This window comes from Semicossyphus pulcher, unplaced genomic scaffold (assembly GCF_022749685.1).
Source record: "Semicossyphus pulcher isolate SPU_LCO1_2020_fin unplaced genomic scaffold, fSemPul1.0.p SCAF_19, whole genome shotgun sequence".
NCBI classification, from domain to species: Eukaryota; Metazoa; Chordata; class Actinopteri; order Labriformes; family Labridae; genus Semicossyphus; species Semicossyphus pulcher.
The window spans coordinates 7,297,283-7,313,483 of record NW_027211692.1 but is presented as its reverse complement, the minus strand read 5'-3'; the positions used below and the strand labels follow the sequence as shown (position 1 = coordinate 7,313,483).

The 16,201-nt window shown below is 43.9% G+C and overlaps 1 protein-coding gene across 4 annotated transcripts in view; it reads left to right on the top strand.

Moving 5' to 3' along the window:
- The window catches only part of stard13b (StAR related lipid transfer domain containing 13b), a 64,299-nt gene extending 49,094 nt beyond the window's left edge, over positions 1-15,205 (top strand). For 2 of the 4 annotated variants that reach the window (XM_069668429.1, XM_069668430.1), the window contains 13 exons: positions 5,661-5,732; positions 6,809-6,890; positions 8,960-9,023; positions 9,864-11,230; positions 11,330-11,500; positions 11,756-11,915; positions 12,125-12,323; positions 12,548-12,761; positions 13,172-13,286; positions 13,405-13,626; positions 13,758-13,975; positions 14,068-14,244; positions 14,351-15,205. In XM_069668429.1, the coding sequence (XP_069524530.1) occupies positions 5,661-5,732; positions 6,809-6,890; positions 8,960-9,023; positions 9,864-11,230; positions 11,330-11,500; positions 11,756-11,915; positions 12,125-12,323; positions 12,548-12,761; positions 13,172-13,286; positions 13,405-13,626; positions 13,758-13,975; positions 14,068-14,244; positions 14,351-14,468 (3,179 nt within the window). In that variant the 3' untranslated portion in view covers positions 14,469-15,205. Of the gene's footprint in view, positions 1-2,703; positions 2,712-5,660; positions 5,733-6,808; positions 6,891-8,959; positions 9,024-9,863; positions 11,231-11,329; positions 11,501-11,755; positions 11,916-12,124; positions 12,324-12,547; positions 12,762-13,171; positions 13,287-13,404; positions 13,627-13,757; positions 13,976-14,067; positions 14,245-14,350 lie in introns of those variants that run through there. The other 2 variants (XM_069668431.1, XR_011308590.1) reach the window with 2 other exon arrangements.
- The last annotated feature ends 996 nt before the right edge of the window (positions 15,206-16,201 follow it).

Here is a 16,201-nt window from a genome sequence, read left to right as displayed (position 1 = left end):
AACAATCATGTTCGTCTTTTTGTCATCATTCAGCGTTATTTGTGCTTCCTGTTTGCTCCCCTGTGAACAATTCCTCGCTGTGGGACGGGAGGAAATGCGAGGCTATTTTGGGCATGAGACATCAGATGTTGTGGTTTTGGGGCAGACTAGCAGAGGGGGCAGTGTGTTTCCCCTGGCTGCCTGTCTAGTCTTACTTTTACAGTAAGGCTGACTGCTCACTGTGAGTGGGTGTCTGTATGCAATTAGCATCATAAAGGGGGAGAGAGGCCTCTGCTCCATGCCTCCCAGCGTGACGACACCTCTCAGCCAGCCAGCCCACTAGTCAAATTCTTTTTTTTTCCATATACTGTCTCCGTCTTTCTCCAGGTGTTTTTGATACAGACAGTCGCAGCGCTCTGTTGTAGTCTGTGTGTTTTTTGACTGATGTACTCGTCTGGCTGATTCATGCCGTGCAGTGTGGGGGAGGAGTGGACGGGCACGTTTGTGAGGGTCCACTCAGTAAATGGAAGCAGTTTGTTTTAGAGTGCTTTTAAAGCGCTGATATACGCCGAGTGTGTTCATTGTTAAAGGGTTTGTTAAGGTGACTAAAGTGCTCTGCCTACGTCAGTCAGTCTGTGCCCACGGCTTTGTACCCAGCCTGGCTCCGCTTGTGTTTTACAAGAGGAAGTGGCAGGAACATCACAAAGACGCAGACGCAGGAGAAGACGACTGCATGTGGGATTCTCCTCATGCCTCAGGAAGTGATGGATAGATGTGATGTCCCTCTGTAATCATGGTGCAAACCTAGTCATTAAAGGGCTGCTCATTTTATCCACATATTCAAACTAATGGATTTTCCTGACACGTCATTGATTTCTATCACATTTTTTTTAATATAATGTAAAACTGACTCTAAGATTTTCATTTAAATAAATGTCTGTTAAGTCTCTATCTATCGCCGAATGAGGTAACACAATGGTGATTGAGCCTGTGGCCCACTGATGAAAGCCTTTGCTTTTGCAGTATTACAGACTGGGTGTCTGTGGCGACTTTTGCGGAAAAAATCACAAGCGGCGCCCAGTTAGTGACGCGTTTTCCATCAGCCAGCAGTGGTTGGTCTGCCAGAGAGGGTAGGCGGATCTAAGCAGCTGCTTTTCCGGTCTCTGCAAGTGTTGCGAGTAAACAGTAATCTACTATGGCTGAACAAACAAAGAAAAGATGGATGACTACAGATACAACTTCAGAAATAAGTGAAAATCCAAAGAAAAAGAAACAAACTCGACGCTCAGATGAAGCAAACAGTCTAAAAAGGAAAGCGACCGTCAGCGAGGAAAATCAAGAGTTACGACCAGAGCCATCACACATGCAACATTGTCTGGATATCTGGGAAGTGTGCTCCCACAATTACCGTTTATGGCCATAGGTGCCACCAAAGAGAACGAAACTGGAGATCTTTGAGATTGGAACCTTACATAGGTAAAATGGGGGGAATAAGGGAGCCGGTTTGCAGATAAGGACAGATTTCTATATAAACAGAACTTAATTTGCCAAATAAAAGAAGCATACACTGTCGGACTGTAAAATTGTCCAACTCAACCTTAATGTATTCACTTTGCAAACCCATGCATTGTATCCTCTTTGAATTTCCTCTTGGATATGATTCACAAGTCTCTTCAAAGAAGTTGTTTTCATTTTCCCCCTTTATTTTTCTGCTCTACATTTACATGTAAGCTGAAATAGATGCAGAAGTATTATTTGTTTTAAATAAGAAATAAACCAGTTAAAATTATATCTCTAAATAAATATATATATGTTTTCATATACATATATTTTACAATGGGTCTTTATTTCTTTGTAACCAGGAAATCAGGAAATAACTTGTCTGTTTTGTGAGACACAACATCGCTGTAAGAGTCTCAGGTGACAGACATCACACTGCTCCTCTTATTCACGGACTTTACCTCAGACAAAGAGGCAGAGACGGAGGTGAAACAGACAAATATATCACTGTGATGATGTTAGCGCCGAGTCTTGTGAGCCGTGTGCCTCAGCGTGATTCACTGCTGCTGATTGCTGACAGTTTATGTCATGGTTTTCCCCCCTCTTCGGCTGCCTACGCTTTTTTCCATTTCACCGAGCTGCTGGAACAACATCTGGACTCTGCGAAACCACGCTTCCCTTTTGTTTGTTTTAATGAAACTTTTCCCACAGTCTTAACACTTTGGGGATGATATTTTAAAAGATTGCGAAAGCTGACTTCATGTAACCGCTGCCAAAATAACTGAAAACAAAGGAATATATCAGCAGTCAGAGCCGTTTAAAAACACGGCCTTGAATTTCAAGAAGATTCCCAGAATTCAGAGCAGAAACTGGCTGTTTGGCTGCAGCTTAGATCTTTGCCAAAAATGTGCTGAGTGGGGTATAAAAGAGTTGTCGTGGGCAGAGCTGGGTAGGAGGGCTGGGCACAAGGAGCTGAGGGGGAGGGAGAGGGGGAGAAAGGGGTGGATTGAAGGAGAGATTTAGTGTCGGGACAGGCACATGGTGGTTGGGGGTAGATGGAAAGAGAAAGGGGAAAGAAGGAGCTGAGGAGCTGAGCTCAAACTGCGAGCTGCGTTCAGAGCGAGAGCAGGAATGCGGCTCAGCGTGGGAATGAAGATGCTCTGACACGCTGAGAGAAATCTTAAGTCTTGACGGATATATGAAGCACCCGGGCTGAATGATGAAAATACCCCGTAAGTACAAATAATTTGATACAGGAAATATCCAATTAGAAAGAAGGATGTTGGACATGTTAAGGCCTCAGCTTCTGTGATGATACGTGCTCTTTAAGTCTGAATGAATGATATTTTTTAGTTTTCAAAAAGAGATTGAGAGGAGCATTATCGTAGCCATCAAACAGATGCATCTCAGGATGAAACAAAGCACATCATAAAGTCCTGGAAAGTTTTCAGCCACATGTGGTCGGCTGTAAATATCCTGTGAAAGCGAAGAATGTGAACGAGCCTTTAAAACTGTCATAATCTTGGCAGCGCTTGTGTCTGCTCTGCACGATCACTGTCCAACTGTGCCGTATCTTTCCCCGCGGCACTTTGAAACATGTCATATCTCAGCGATGGATTGCGTAACCCGCGTTCGTGATAGTGAACGTTGCATAAAGTGTAAAGGAAGGAGTCCTTTAGTGGTACACAGCCTGTGAGAGTCTGGGCCATTGTATCGGGGCCAAACCAGGTTTCATCTCTTTGTGAAACTGTAATTTTATACTGTACACAGTTTTAAAGCTCACGGAGAGCAAACACAAGCTCTTTTTCACTGGCACGATGCCCGCCCAGCCTTTTATCCACAGGAGATTTCCTTAGAGAGAGGATGAGAGGACAGAATGTCTCGGTATCGTGTTACAGATGCCAAACAGAGAGGAATTCCCAGCTCATGTTACGTGCTCCCAGAGGTCCAACCTGCGGCTGTGGGACACAAGAGGACCTGGCAGCGCTCTCACTATGTAGCTGAATAATACAGGCCTGATATTATCCACCTGGGAGGGTAGGTTAGCTGAACAGAGAGCAGCTCCTGGTGATACAGGTGGGAACAGAGCAGAGCGGCTGCTGGCTGCACACGCATGTTGACTCATCAGCTGCTGCGGGGAGCAAACAGGAGACTGTTTTTTGTCATCCAAGGACGCGGGACACTGTTAATATTTATTCAGTTGTTGCTCAGTCTGAAGACCAAAGTCACTTTTCATTGATTTTTCGGTGACACGGATGTGAAGCAGCGCAGGTGAGTCCTGGATCAACAGAGTTTTTAACAAGTGGGTGATAGCAGTATCTCCTCTGCGAGGTTACAGCGGCAGTAATTACACAGTATTGTGCGGGTGAACGAGCGCGGTTCGTGTTTTAGTGTGAGAGGCGCAGAGCCGGGGAGGAACTGAGACCGTAGATGTGTGATGGGAGAAATGGTGCAGCTGATGTGTAGCTGCTCTTGGATGTGATGTTTTTTGCTCGTCAAATTCTTTGTAGTTTGGAAAACTGGCTCAATCTCAAGTGTGTGAGAAAAAGACACAGAGGGACATTTATCAGCTGTGTGGCTTTAAAGAAGCTCTGGAACTGGTAAGATTATTTCATGTTAAACGTCTTTAGCTATCGTGGTATCACGGTAGAGTGAAGGACTTTGCATTGTTTGGATGGCTGTGTAAATATTTGCTTGTGTGTTTTACGGCAGAATAACCTGCTTACATGTTTTCAGATTTCTAAACTAGATACACTTTAAACACTTATTAATATTATTATAAACTATTCATTATTTTAATGATTAATGTATTCACTCCTTAAGTCCCTAAAACTCCAGACATCCAGAAAAATAATAAATAAGAAACTCCTGTCCTGGTGCCCGGGATGATGTCTTTAAAGCTCCTGTGAGGAGTTTTTCGCTGGTCATGAAACAGACTGAAATTAATTCTGTTGACTCTGTATGACCTACCAAAGCAAACCAGACCATCAGAGACAAGATTGATTACTTCTATATAGTAACTTTTAATGCCTGAAACTGCTGGCGGGGGGGTAGGTGTCAGACGATTAACTGCACGCTGCCTTTGTTTACATTTCACAGGGCAAACATTTAAAGTGAGTGATACATACGACTGTTAAAGAAAGCAGGATGAGATTTCTTGTTAAAAAACACCACTCAAGCATGAACAGGACAAAATCAGAGAAGCGATAAGACGTACGGCTTTGTCCACAGGGGGCGCCAGATTTGATACAAACTGATCGTTCCTCACAGCAGCTTTAATTAGTTTTGTTTAACCAACAGTCCAAAACTTGTTTAATTACAGAAACCAGTAAATATTCACAACAATTAATCGATTCTACAAAATAATTAACGATCAGTCTCAGTCGAGCAGCTAATCGCCTCAGATCTACTTTGTTACAATGAAGTTTAAAAGTCTTTTGATGTGTTGAAGGAGCAGAGTTTTTGGGTTATATATTGTTTAAAGGCCTCAAACATATTGGATCTATTTTCGGTCTTCTAGTAAAGCAGACTGTGTAACTGTAGCACGGGTGCGTCAGAGAGTGTGTCTCACTCAGGCGGTAAATTGCACCGGCTCTATTAGCATTAATGGAAAGGTGCCAACGGGCTGTTTCCTCTCCTTGTCATCAGCGGCTGTGAAGCCTGCAGACGGCAGGGAGACCTGCCTGTGATCCTTCATGCAGGAGTCATCTGTTCATCACAAAGATGACGTGAGAGCTGGCGCGCGCTCAGACAGCTCTGATAAAGATGATTTGAAACTGATCTTTAGTTTTGTATCTTTTCTTGTAACATTTGTCTGTTAAAATGTGTGTTTGGTACATGTTAGTATGACTCTCCGCAGTGTATATTTTTACCTTCAAGTCCTCAGGTTTGTTTTGGTATTTAATACACATTGTCTTAGAAGGCAGAAACAGATGGTTATATAAGGTCCCATGTTGTTTCATGTGAGTGAGCTGGGATCGCTCCAACCAGACAGTCTGACCGGCAGGTCATCTTCGCAGCCGTGCCTTCTCAGAATATTCCAGTATTCAGTTTGGGAATAACCCGGGTCTGTGTTTTTTTGCTGCTTTGCTTCCGTGTTTTTATCAAACTGAAAATGACTCAACGTGTTTGACTTTCACTTTGTATCATTTATTTGAACAAACTTCTTTCTTGTGTTTCAGAAATCGAAGCGAAAGAGGCGTGCGACTGGCTGCGGGCGGCAGGATTTCCCCAGTACGCTCAGCTCTTTGAAGGTAATAAAAGCACTGTGTAACCTCCCACACAGTATATCACAAAGGGGGGAAAAGTTGTTTGGTTTAAAGACAGAGATTAATGAGGTAGCACACTAAGAGAAGGGCTCTGTTATAAACTAAAAATGGCATTTTTATTTTAGCTCACTTATCTGATGTGAAACGAAACACTTTAACGGGGACTTTTTGAAGATGATGGGTGAATAATGGTACACAATGTCATCTTGCCTGCAAACACTGTACACAAAACCATGTAGTCACATGCTGCATACAGTGAGCCTCATTTACTGTCCTCAGGAAGCCTCGGAGCGAGGGCTCCAGGCGGATCCCCAGACACCACAAAACGAGCGGAACATCAGCCGCTTTTAAAGTCTAATCTTTTCCAAGCTACGGTTACTACACAAACATGTCTTCTGTGCTTAAAGACTGAAGTCATGGGAAGAAAAGGGTTTTATCAGGGCTTAAAGAAGCTCAACTCCCTCAGATGTCTGTGCAGAGGCCAGACTTTTGATGTGCTTTGCTGCAGTACACATGTTTGCTGACAGTTTGGAGATTCTTGTAACAGAGCTCGAGTAGATAACAGCTTTCTGAGTCGAAAGCAGAAAACACGAGTTCCCCTCCTGATGCTTGACGTCATGTATCAGAAATGGCATTAATGATGCAATCTGTTATTTGGATGTAGTCAAAGCCTACAGTAGATGCGAGTGTGTGCAGAACAGGCAGAGCCTTGTCGAGCCGTTTCGCTGCTGCTTCTGCTTTTCATAAAAAGTTAATGACTTCTCATGAATGCGGTGGAATGTCAGATTCAGAGGGTCTGGATTCAGTCTCTTAAGTTACGTAAGAGGAGGCCCATACCCAGAGCAAGACGTAATGCCTGCACAAGCCTCAGCGCTGTTATTTGGGCAAATTCTGACTCTTCTCATTAGCATCACATACAAAACAAGTCTCCAAGACTTCGATGTACTTCTGGAAAGAATGTGTTTTCAAAATCTTTCAAATGAGCCCTTTCATGAACACAGAACTACTGAAATATCATCTCATTTCAACACTTGTTCTAATTTTATCATCTCCTTCCTCAGATTCCCAGTTCCCCATCGACATTACTCCTGTGAAAAGAGATCATGACTTTCTGGACAAGGATCTCGTGGAACCTCTGTGCAGGTAACCAGACGCTGAAAATGACACGGCTCTTCCATACGTCAGCTAAAACAACACCAATTTTCCTGCCAAAAAAGTGGATTTATGTGACATCCCTAAGAGAAAAACACATCTCACACCCCATGATGTTCAAAGCTAAAGCTATGCATTTTAATTTTTCTTACCTGAAACATATAATCTCGAAGATCTCAGTTTTGTTCTCTCTGGCGGCACCTATGGCGATACACGGTAATTGCGGGAGCACACTTCCCAGATGTCACACGGTTGGCTCCGGTTGTAACTCTTGTTTTTCCTCGCTGACGGTCGCTTTCCTTTTTAGACTGTTTGCTTCATCTGAGCGCCGAGTTTGTTTCTTTTTCTTTGGATTTTCACTTATTTTTGAAGTTGTATCTGTAGTCATCCATCTTTTCTTTGTTTGTTCAGCCATAGTAGATTACTGTTTACTCGCAACACTCGCAGAGAGCGGAAAAGCAGCCGCTTAGCTCCGCCTACCCTCTCTGGCAGACCAACCACTGCTGGGTGGTGGAAAACGCGTCACTAACTGGGCAACGCTTGGGATTTTTCCACCAAAGTCGCACCAGACACCCAGTCTGTAATACTCCAAATGCAAAGATAGATAGATATCAGCCATAGATAGTGACTTAACAGACATTTATTAAGATGAAAATCTTTGAGATTATCACTTTAAATTACTAAGAACCTTAAGAAGAAAACACACACACTGCAGTTACAGTCCTTTTTTCATCCTCGTGTGTGGACTCAAATGTCAGACTGATGCAACGCTTCCCTCTGACATAACTGCATGACAAATATTGGAAATATTGGATATGAGTCGTTTTTTTCCCCTGATTTTCCACACAGAATTAAGCATGTAAAACTCCACTAAGCCCACAACTGGTGGCTCCACATCCCTTCCTTGTAGGGCAAGGCGGCTCGTGTACTTTTTTCAAGCAGCGATGAAAACAGGTCTTCAGTTACCCCTGTAACCACGGCAACCGTCCCGAAAAGGAAGCAAAAGGAGCGCGAGGGTTGCCTCGCACGGCTCAATGTACTGTGACTCTAAACAACCCTAAAGCGACTCATCTACATTCCAAACTAGCCACGGGATAAATAGAAGACAATTGGAAACAGTTCCACCTCCAGCGTGATCGTGCCCATGACTTCCCCAGCCTCTCTGTAGCACACTGTGGGCGCTTTGATAGAGCTGCAAGTGATAGATATTTCATGTATGTGAGTGCTCTCTCTGATCCCCAGGCTGAGCAGACGCCTATTTTAGAAGCCGCATTCAAAGCTCTTTAGAGCTGTGGAAATAAAAGGCCCCCAGTTTAAAATCCTCTCCTCAGATGGGTCCCACTATCTGCAGTAACAATCATGAGAACTCTTTGTTTGGCTAACATCTCCAGCACCCGGCTGGATAGTTACAGCTTCCACGTGAGGCCGTTTACTGTCACAGAACAATACAGTCAATCTGTTAAAAGACTGTTAGCAGTATAAGGAGCTGTTACAGTGTGTCATTATCATACCACAAAGGAGTTCCTCCTTGTGTAGAGCTGAGGCACACTGAGGTGGAGTGTATTTGTCATGCCGTCATCTTTTCCCCTCTTCTATTGTTGCTTCATGTGAGGTTTTTTTTGTGCTGTGACTTTTAATATCCCAGTTTGCACAACCACAAAAACCTCTAATCACAAAGCACATGTGCCAAGACTTAAACTGTAGGGTTGATGACAAATATTGAAAACGTTTCATTGCCTTTATGAGGGGTTGAGGACATTGACATGAGTATTTCCAAGGAGTGTCTTTATGTAACTGCACACCACCTTTCAAGCCACAATCTCTCAGATCCAAGAAACAGAACAGAGCAAGCAGCAATTACCGCTCTTCATTAGGTTTGGGATGTTGTAGCATGGGCAAACTGAGTTTCCCTCTGGCTCTGGTTGTACATCCAGATCAGAGGCTGATTCGGTTAACACTCTAATGGCATAAACAGAGCAGAGGATTTATATCTGGAGTGCTCATTAGGAAACTCTTGTTCGCTCTGTACATTTTTCAACCTCCGGCCATTTTTCTTTCAGGCGACTCAACACCTTGAACAAGTGCGCCTCTATGAAACTTGACGTGAACCTTCCGAAGAAGAAAGTAAGTGCAGACTCTGTATGACAGAGGTATAATTACATGTCATGGTTTCTCTTTGTGCGTCGACTGTTTTGAAATATAACACTCTGTTATGGAGAGATGGTTTTGTTGTGTTTTTACACATCAGAAAGCTTAATTCCACGACTCAAATATCACGCTTCCATTGATAAGTGTAAGAGGTACAAGACAGAAATGGTATTTTCTTACAAAGGTTGCCTGAAGCTCTGCATATTCTCTCTGCACCGACACAAATATAATGTGGCTGCATCCCTTTAGCCCAGATTCTGTGATATTTGAGATCGTGCCATTGTTGTTTTCGTGCCTGTTCGAGTAGGACAGCTTTTATCTGTCCCCTCTTTGGAATGTAGCCTGCTGGCTCATATGAATGATTTTTTTCCTCCCGTGGTCTATTTATGGAAAAGTCTTCAAGTCAAAGGAATCATTTGTGTGGTGTTATATCACTGTTGGCTGATTGTATAATGTTATTAATTGGAGCAGATCCCTCAGCTATTTCCTGCATTTCCTCCTTAACTGTTGCTCGTGGCGTAGATGACATATCTGATGCTTTACAGGCTTTACCCTGCACGCCAGCTAATGTTGTTAATGATTTTTCTACACACAACACAAACACAAAAATGTCTCTTGTAGAGAAAGCATAGATTAAAAAATGTGTGAATGTATCTGTGTGATCTTTAAATTGAATTGTATTTATTGTTATCTAATATGAAGATCTTATTGGAGAGGCCTAATTAGACACATTCATTACAATGAAGACGACTTAAAATAGCAAATTAAATAATGTTGTCCAGAGGAAATGATGTAACAACATCTGTCTTTCCCCAGAGTGAAGACTCTGATGAAGAAGACCTGTTTGCTATCAGCGACAAATGGACCTTTGAGCTGAGCAGCCGACGTTGGTCCAGGTTACAGGACATAGACTGTCTGCTGGAAAACCACATAGAGGGTCAGCCATCCAGGGACGGCGAGCCTCTGCGAACGACCACCAGCAGCGAGAGCGTTCTGACGGACCTCAGCGAGCCGGAGGTCTCCTCTCTGCACAGCGAGAGCAGCGGCGGCAGCGGTCACAGGGGCCTCAGCACGGAGGACTCCGACTGCTCCAACCGAACCTGCTCGGATTCTGCAGCGATGCCAGACTCCACTTCTCTCACAATGCCTCACCTCCCCAAAGAAATCGCTCACTACGGCTCACTAACTGATACGCAGGGCAAGACAAGCCGCACGCGTGCCAAAGACTTCCTGAAGCGCATGGAGACGCTGCGCTCCAGGGGAACTCTGGGAAGAGGCCGTAAGTCGTTGGTGATTAGCTCTCCGGTGCTGCAGCAAGAGGCCCAGGCTCTGAAGACGCTGCGGTGTGTGGAGATCATAAATGGGAATGTTGAGGCTTCAGAAACAACGTCCAACAAAGCTCTACCGTCCCAGTCCAGCAGTGAGGGCAGCAGCCATTCCAGCGGCAGCGCTGTCAGCACACCCAGCATGAAGGAGCGTAAGCCTCACCGCGCTGACTACAAGCGCAGCGGCATGTATTTGGAGGACGTTGACATCTTCTCAGGCTCACAAGTGAATAAAGTGGCAGAACAAAACCGCAGGAATGAGTTCTGCTCCTATGAAGACCTGGTGGTCCACATTCCCAAAGACCACAAGCCAGGAACCTTCCCCAAAGCTCTGTCCATAGAGAGCCTGTCCCCGACCAACGGGGCTTCTATCAACTGGCACACAGGCAGCATGCACCTGGACCCCCCACCACTCATTTCATGCAGGAAGGAGTCCAGACCTGTCACCCAGTGCTGCTCCAGAGGCAGCCGCATCAGCGTGTACGACAATGTTCCTGGCTCCCATCTGTACGCCAGCACGGGAGACCTGATAGACCTGGAGAAAGAGGACCTGTTCCCTCACCTGGACGATATCTTGCTGCATGTCAATGGCTTACAACAGATAGTGGACCACTGGTCACAGAATGTGCTGCCTGTCGCAGAAGGGTTGGCACAGGTGGAAGGTGAGAGGGAGGATACAGTTGGCCTTCAGTCCTCTAGTCAGATCACGTTGGACTTTGAGGGGAATTCTGTTACAGGAAGCCAGACCACACCGAGTTACGGGGACGGAGACAGAGTGTCACTAGCTGAGACAGAATCTACACGGCTCAGGGAGAGGAGGGACTCAGGAGTGGGCGCTTCACTCACAAGACCTAATCGGTAAGACTCAAGGAACTGTACTGAAAGTAGTCAAATATTTGACATTTTTAGGTCCTGAACAAAAAGACAATGCCTTTCTTTTCCTTTGATCCTCTCTAGGTTACGATGGCCCAGCTTTCAAATATCTAACCGCATAAGTCACTCAGTGGCATCCCTGCAGATTACCAACCAGTCAGCAGGCCAGCTGAGTTTGCTGCAAAAGTTTTCTCTGCTGCGACTTACTGCAATCATGGAGAAGTACTCCATGTCCAACAAGCATGGCTGGACGTGGTAGGTTCAACTTCCAAGCTCCACTTCTTCTACTTTTTTTCTTTTTTAGTGTTTCTAAATTTCTTTGAACTGATATCTTGTACTGGCCTAAATTGTTGAATTTGTTCTGGTAATTTGTCCTGCACGGTATGATGAGACTGTATTGAATTACTGTAACTAGATTATTTTTGCCGACAAGCTTCAATTTCACGTTAAGTAAATGTATGTGTGTCTTAGAGCAAGTTATTAAAGATGCTGTTTTGATGTGTCTCATAGGTCTGTGCCAAAGTTCATGAAGAGAATGAAGGTACCAGACTATAAGGATAAGAACGTGTTCGGAGTTCCTCTCATCGTGCATGTGCAGCGGTCCGGACAGCCGTTGCCGCTCGGCCTGCAGCAGGCCCTGCGCTACCTCCGGAGCCAGTGTTTGGACCAGGTCAGCCACCGTACACACATCTCAGGTTACATGTGACATGGCTTATCTAATGTGTCATGTGGTGTAAGATTTCAAACTTGACTGACACAGGTTGTAGGTACATTCAAAAGTAGTACAATAACAATACATTGAGCGGAACTGCTGCACAATGTAGTTACATGTCACTGTCAGCTGTCGGGTTAACACTAACACTTGTGTTTTCCTTCAAGGTGGGTCTCTTTCGTAAGTCAGGGGTGAAGTCTCGGATTCAAGCTCTCAGGCAGATGAATGAGAACTCTCCAGATAATGTGAACTATGAGGATCAGTCTGCGTATGATGTGGCCGACATGGTGAAGCAGTTCTTCAGGGATCTTCCTGAGCCTCTGCTCACCAGCAAGCTGGGGGAGACCTTCCTCCACATCTACCAATGTAAGAAATCCCACATTGTTTCTTTCATTTCTTTCAGTGACCTGATTTATTTCACTTTGAAAACACTGTGAAACCGCCCCTGAACTCCACACAGAGTAGATGCGGCTGTATTAGGAAGCAATTTGAAATCCAGTGACCTTTGACAGTTTATGATTGCTTCTCTCTCGTCTATCAGTCTGTCCGTAAAGCAGAAATAATAGAAATCAATTCTCTCAAACGTGCAGATGTGCCAAAGGACCAGAGGTTGCAGGCTGTGCAGGCAGCCATCATGTTGATGTCAGACGAAAACCGAGAGGTGCTGCAGACCCTGCTCTGTTTCCTAAGTGATGTCACTTCCTCTGTGGAGGAGAACCAGATGACACCCATGAACATCGCTGTGTGCCTGGCCCCGTCCCTCTTTCATCTCAACATACTCAAGAAAGACAATCTCTCACCACGGTACATCTTTACTCACGTCTTCTAGTCGCATGCCCCCCGTGCTATTAAAACACTAATGAATGAGACATGCATCTGTTCTATTAACTCCTGCATAATGATCTTCACCTATGACTCCATAAAGACAGACATAAAATGGGTTACAGAGCTTGCTCGGCCCTCAGGGGTGCAGTAGATTACTCTCTTTCTGGGCCAGATTTGAAAGGACATGGCAGCTTTTTTTTTAAAGCTCAGTGTTTTATGAGATCATGCTGTGTACAAACAAAGCGAAGCTCTCTAATTTACCATGTTGAAATTGTTGCTAAAGGGATCAAAGGGGTTTCCTGCAGAGCGGAGGAAGGGTTTATATACTGCGTTTCATGGGGACGCTGACTCGGGGACTCTGCTGGCCTAATAAGTTTTCTCTCCCTCAGGGCCATGCAGAAGAAGTACGCCACTGGCAGACCAGACCAGAAGGACCTGAATGAAAACCTGGCAGCAACACAAGGCCTTGCTCATATGATCATAGAGTGCAACCGTCTCTTTGAGGTGAGAGAGGAACCTATTGTTGAAATGATGCAAGAATTTCAATCCTTGATGAAATATCCACAGGCTTAGCTCTGCGCATAATTGCTGTGAGTCTTACCTCATGCTTTCATACCATTAGATCCCTCATGAGATGGTTACTCAGTCGCGTAATTCATACGTGGAGGCTGACTTGCATGCTCCGACAATTGACGAGCTGTGCAAGCAGCTGGAAGATGATGATGGAACATACCAAACTCATATGGAGGGGAGGCTTCAGAACCTGCTCAAAGAGGCCCGCGAAAAGTCCAAATACTGGGTGTCCTGCAGCAGCTCGGATAACACAGAGCTCTACTATAAGAAGGTTTGTGTTCTTACTTTGACTGTGTTTCATACTGTGATAGCATGTCATAATAATCACAATTGAAAAGAATTAACATACAATGATAACTTCACAAGTTAACATAATGTTTTTTGTGGCCGTGTCTCATCCAGGTGGGAGACGGGAACCCTTTGAGACGCTGGCGAGTGTCCGTGGAAGTGGAAGCGCCACCATCTGTAGTGTTGAACCGTGTGCTGCGAGAGCGCCACCTGTGGGATGTGGACCTGCTGCAGTGGAAAGTGTGTGAGACACTGGACAAGCACACAGAGGTGTTTCAGTACGTCCTCAATCGCATGCCGCCTCATCCCAGCAAGGACTTTGTAGTGATCAGGTGAGTAGAGACAAAAAAAACCCCTTTCTTTTTAAGGGGCAATCTTTCTTTTATTTTCAGGGTGCATACTCAATCTTTTTCTCTTTATTAAGGTCATGGAAGACAGACCTGCCTAAAGGGGCCTGCTCCCTGGTGTCAGCGTCTATAGAGCATGAGGACTGTCCCTCTGTTGGAGGAGTACGAGCAATAGTCCTGGAGTCCAACTACCTGCTGGAGCCCTGCGGCTCAGGAAAGTCCAGACTGACTCACATCTGCAGAGTGGACTTGAAGTAAGATTAAAAGACTTTCTTACTTTAGCTCTTTTAGAAAAGTTTGAAGCTTCTTGTGTGTGTGTGTGTATGCTATACCTTACTAAAAGTACTGTTCTGATTTCAGGGGAAGGACTCCAGATTGGTACAACAAAGCCTTTGGTCACCTTTGTGCTGCAGAAGCTGCCCGGATCCGCAACTCCTTCCAGCCACTAATCACAGACGGCCCGGAGACCAAAATCTGAAACTCTTTGGCAGTTGTGTCTGCCCGGCACTGAGATCAAGATTGAGCCTTTGAGTCAGTACAAACAGGCAGACACAATGCGTAGACACGACCCCAGAACTAAAGCACAGCTTATTCTTTTTCCTCTGAAGAAAAGGAATGCCCTTGAAACGATTTCCTCTGTTCTTGCACAATGACACACAAGAGGACATCTTATAGGTGCTGAGCATAATTACTCAATGGGAAATTAATCATCCTGCCAATGTCCTTAGAGTTAGGATCTTATTTACCTTCATGTTGCTAAACCTGTATTTTATAATAATTATTATCTTTAATATTATTGTGTTACTGTTGCTTTAATCTACAATGTCTAGGACATTCAAGCTCTTAAACGCTTCTGGGAAGCATGTATATGTTATTCATGTCGGATTTAAGCTATAATTATTATGGTGTAGACTCAAGTGTCTGTGTACATACATGTGTGAATATACTGTACATGCAAACATGTAAATATTGTATATATGTGAAAGGATAAATAGTACATATGTTAATATCCTATATATTGATTCATTCACCGTGTCAACCTCCCTGTAATACACATGGTACAAAATTGTAAGCTGGTTTTACTTTGCTTCAGTATTGACGTTTCTGAATGGGTGTAATTTTATTAAACTTTGACCTCCTATGGTTGTGAAATGAATGACTTAAGGTTTGACATGATCACCTGCTTAAGGGTACTGGATTGTGAAGTCAAGTACAAGACACATCATTTTTTAATAAAACTCAAAATGTTAAAAAGTTTGTATTCACTGATTCTTAATCTTGTTTCACATCAAGAAGACAAAGCGAGAAATGTCAGGAATTATTCAGACCTTTAAAGGGGTCTTAATATTTGTTTTGGACAGTTGATATGAAACTGGAAATAATAAGAGACCACAATCAAGTATACTTGTCATATGCGCTGACTTGTAATGACAAGAATGATGTCTCCCTGATCTGGGATGAGAGGGCCCTCTACTGGCCAAGTAAAGTAAACAAAAGAACTTAAACATCAAAACCATTACAGACCACATGCAGTCCACAAGGACAGATGACACTTAGATTCAGACCTTATGTGAGCTTTGAACTCACTTTTAATACAAACATAGCAGTGATTTCAAACGTAAAACAAATGAGGACTATTATTAATTCATCTGGCCTTTTATTAAAACGTGTGTAATCAAAGGGGAAGAACTTGTATAAACCTGGTTGTTCCTTTTTACTTTATTTTTGCCCACTAGATGGCCCTTTCTGATTAACAGAATATTCATGTTTACAATGGACACGTTTTATAGTCCCTAGAGACGATATAATCGAAATTAAGTCTCCTTTTGTCAGGGGGGTTTCATTCACAACAGATAGTGATGACGGGAAGATAGATTACATAGGGAAGTGTTCCTAAGTGGCAAATGAGCAACTTAATTTAGTGGTTCAGTCTCAAGGGCTATCCAATTTGTAAAGTATAAACATACACTACATCTGGCATCTATAAAAACCTTATTTAACCCAGATATTAAATATGAAAGGAACATTCCCAAAACACTTTCAGAATAAAGTGAGAAGCTGGTGTAGACGATTTTCTGAAACATTTATCACCCCGACATTGCTGCAGCTCACTGAGCCTGGATCTGCAACTCCTATACAGCTCCTATATGCTGTGTGTGCGTGTGTGTGTGTGAATGGCAAAGTCGGACCCCTTCTGTTGACCTCCATTCA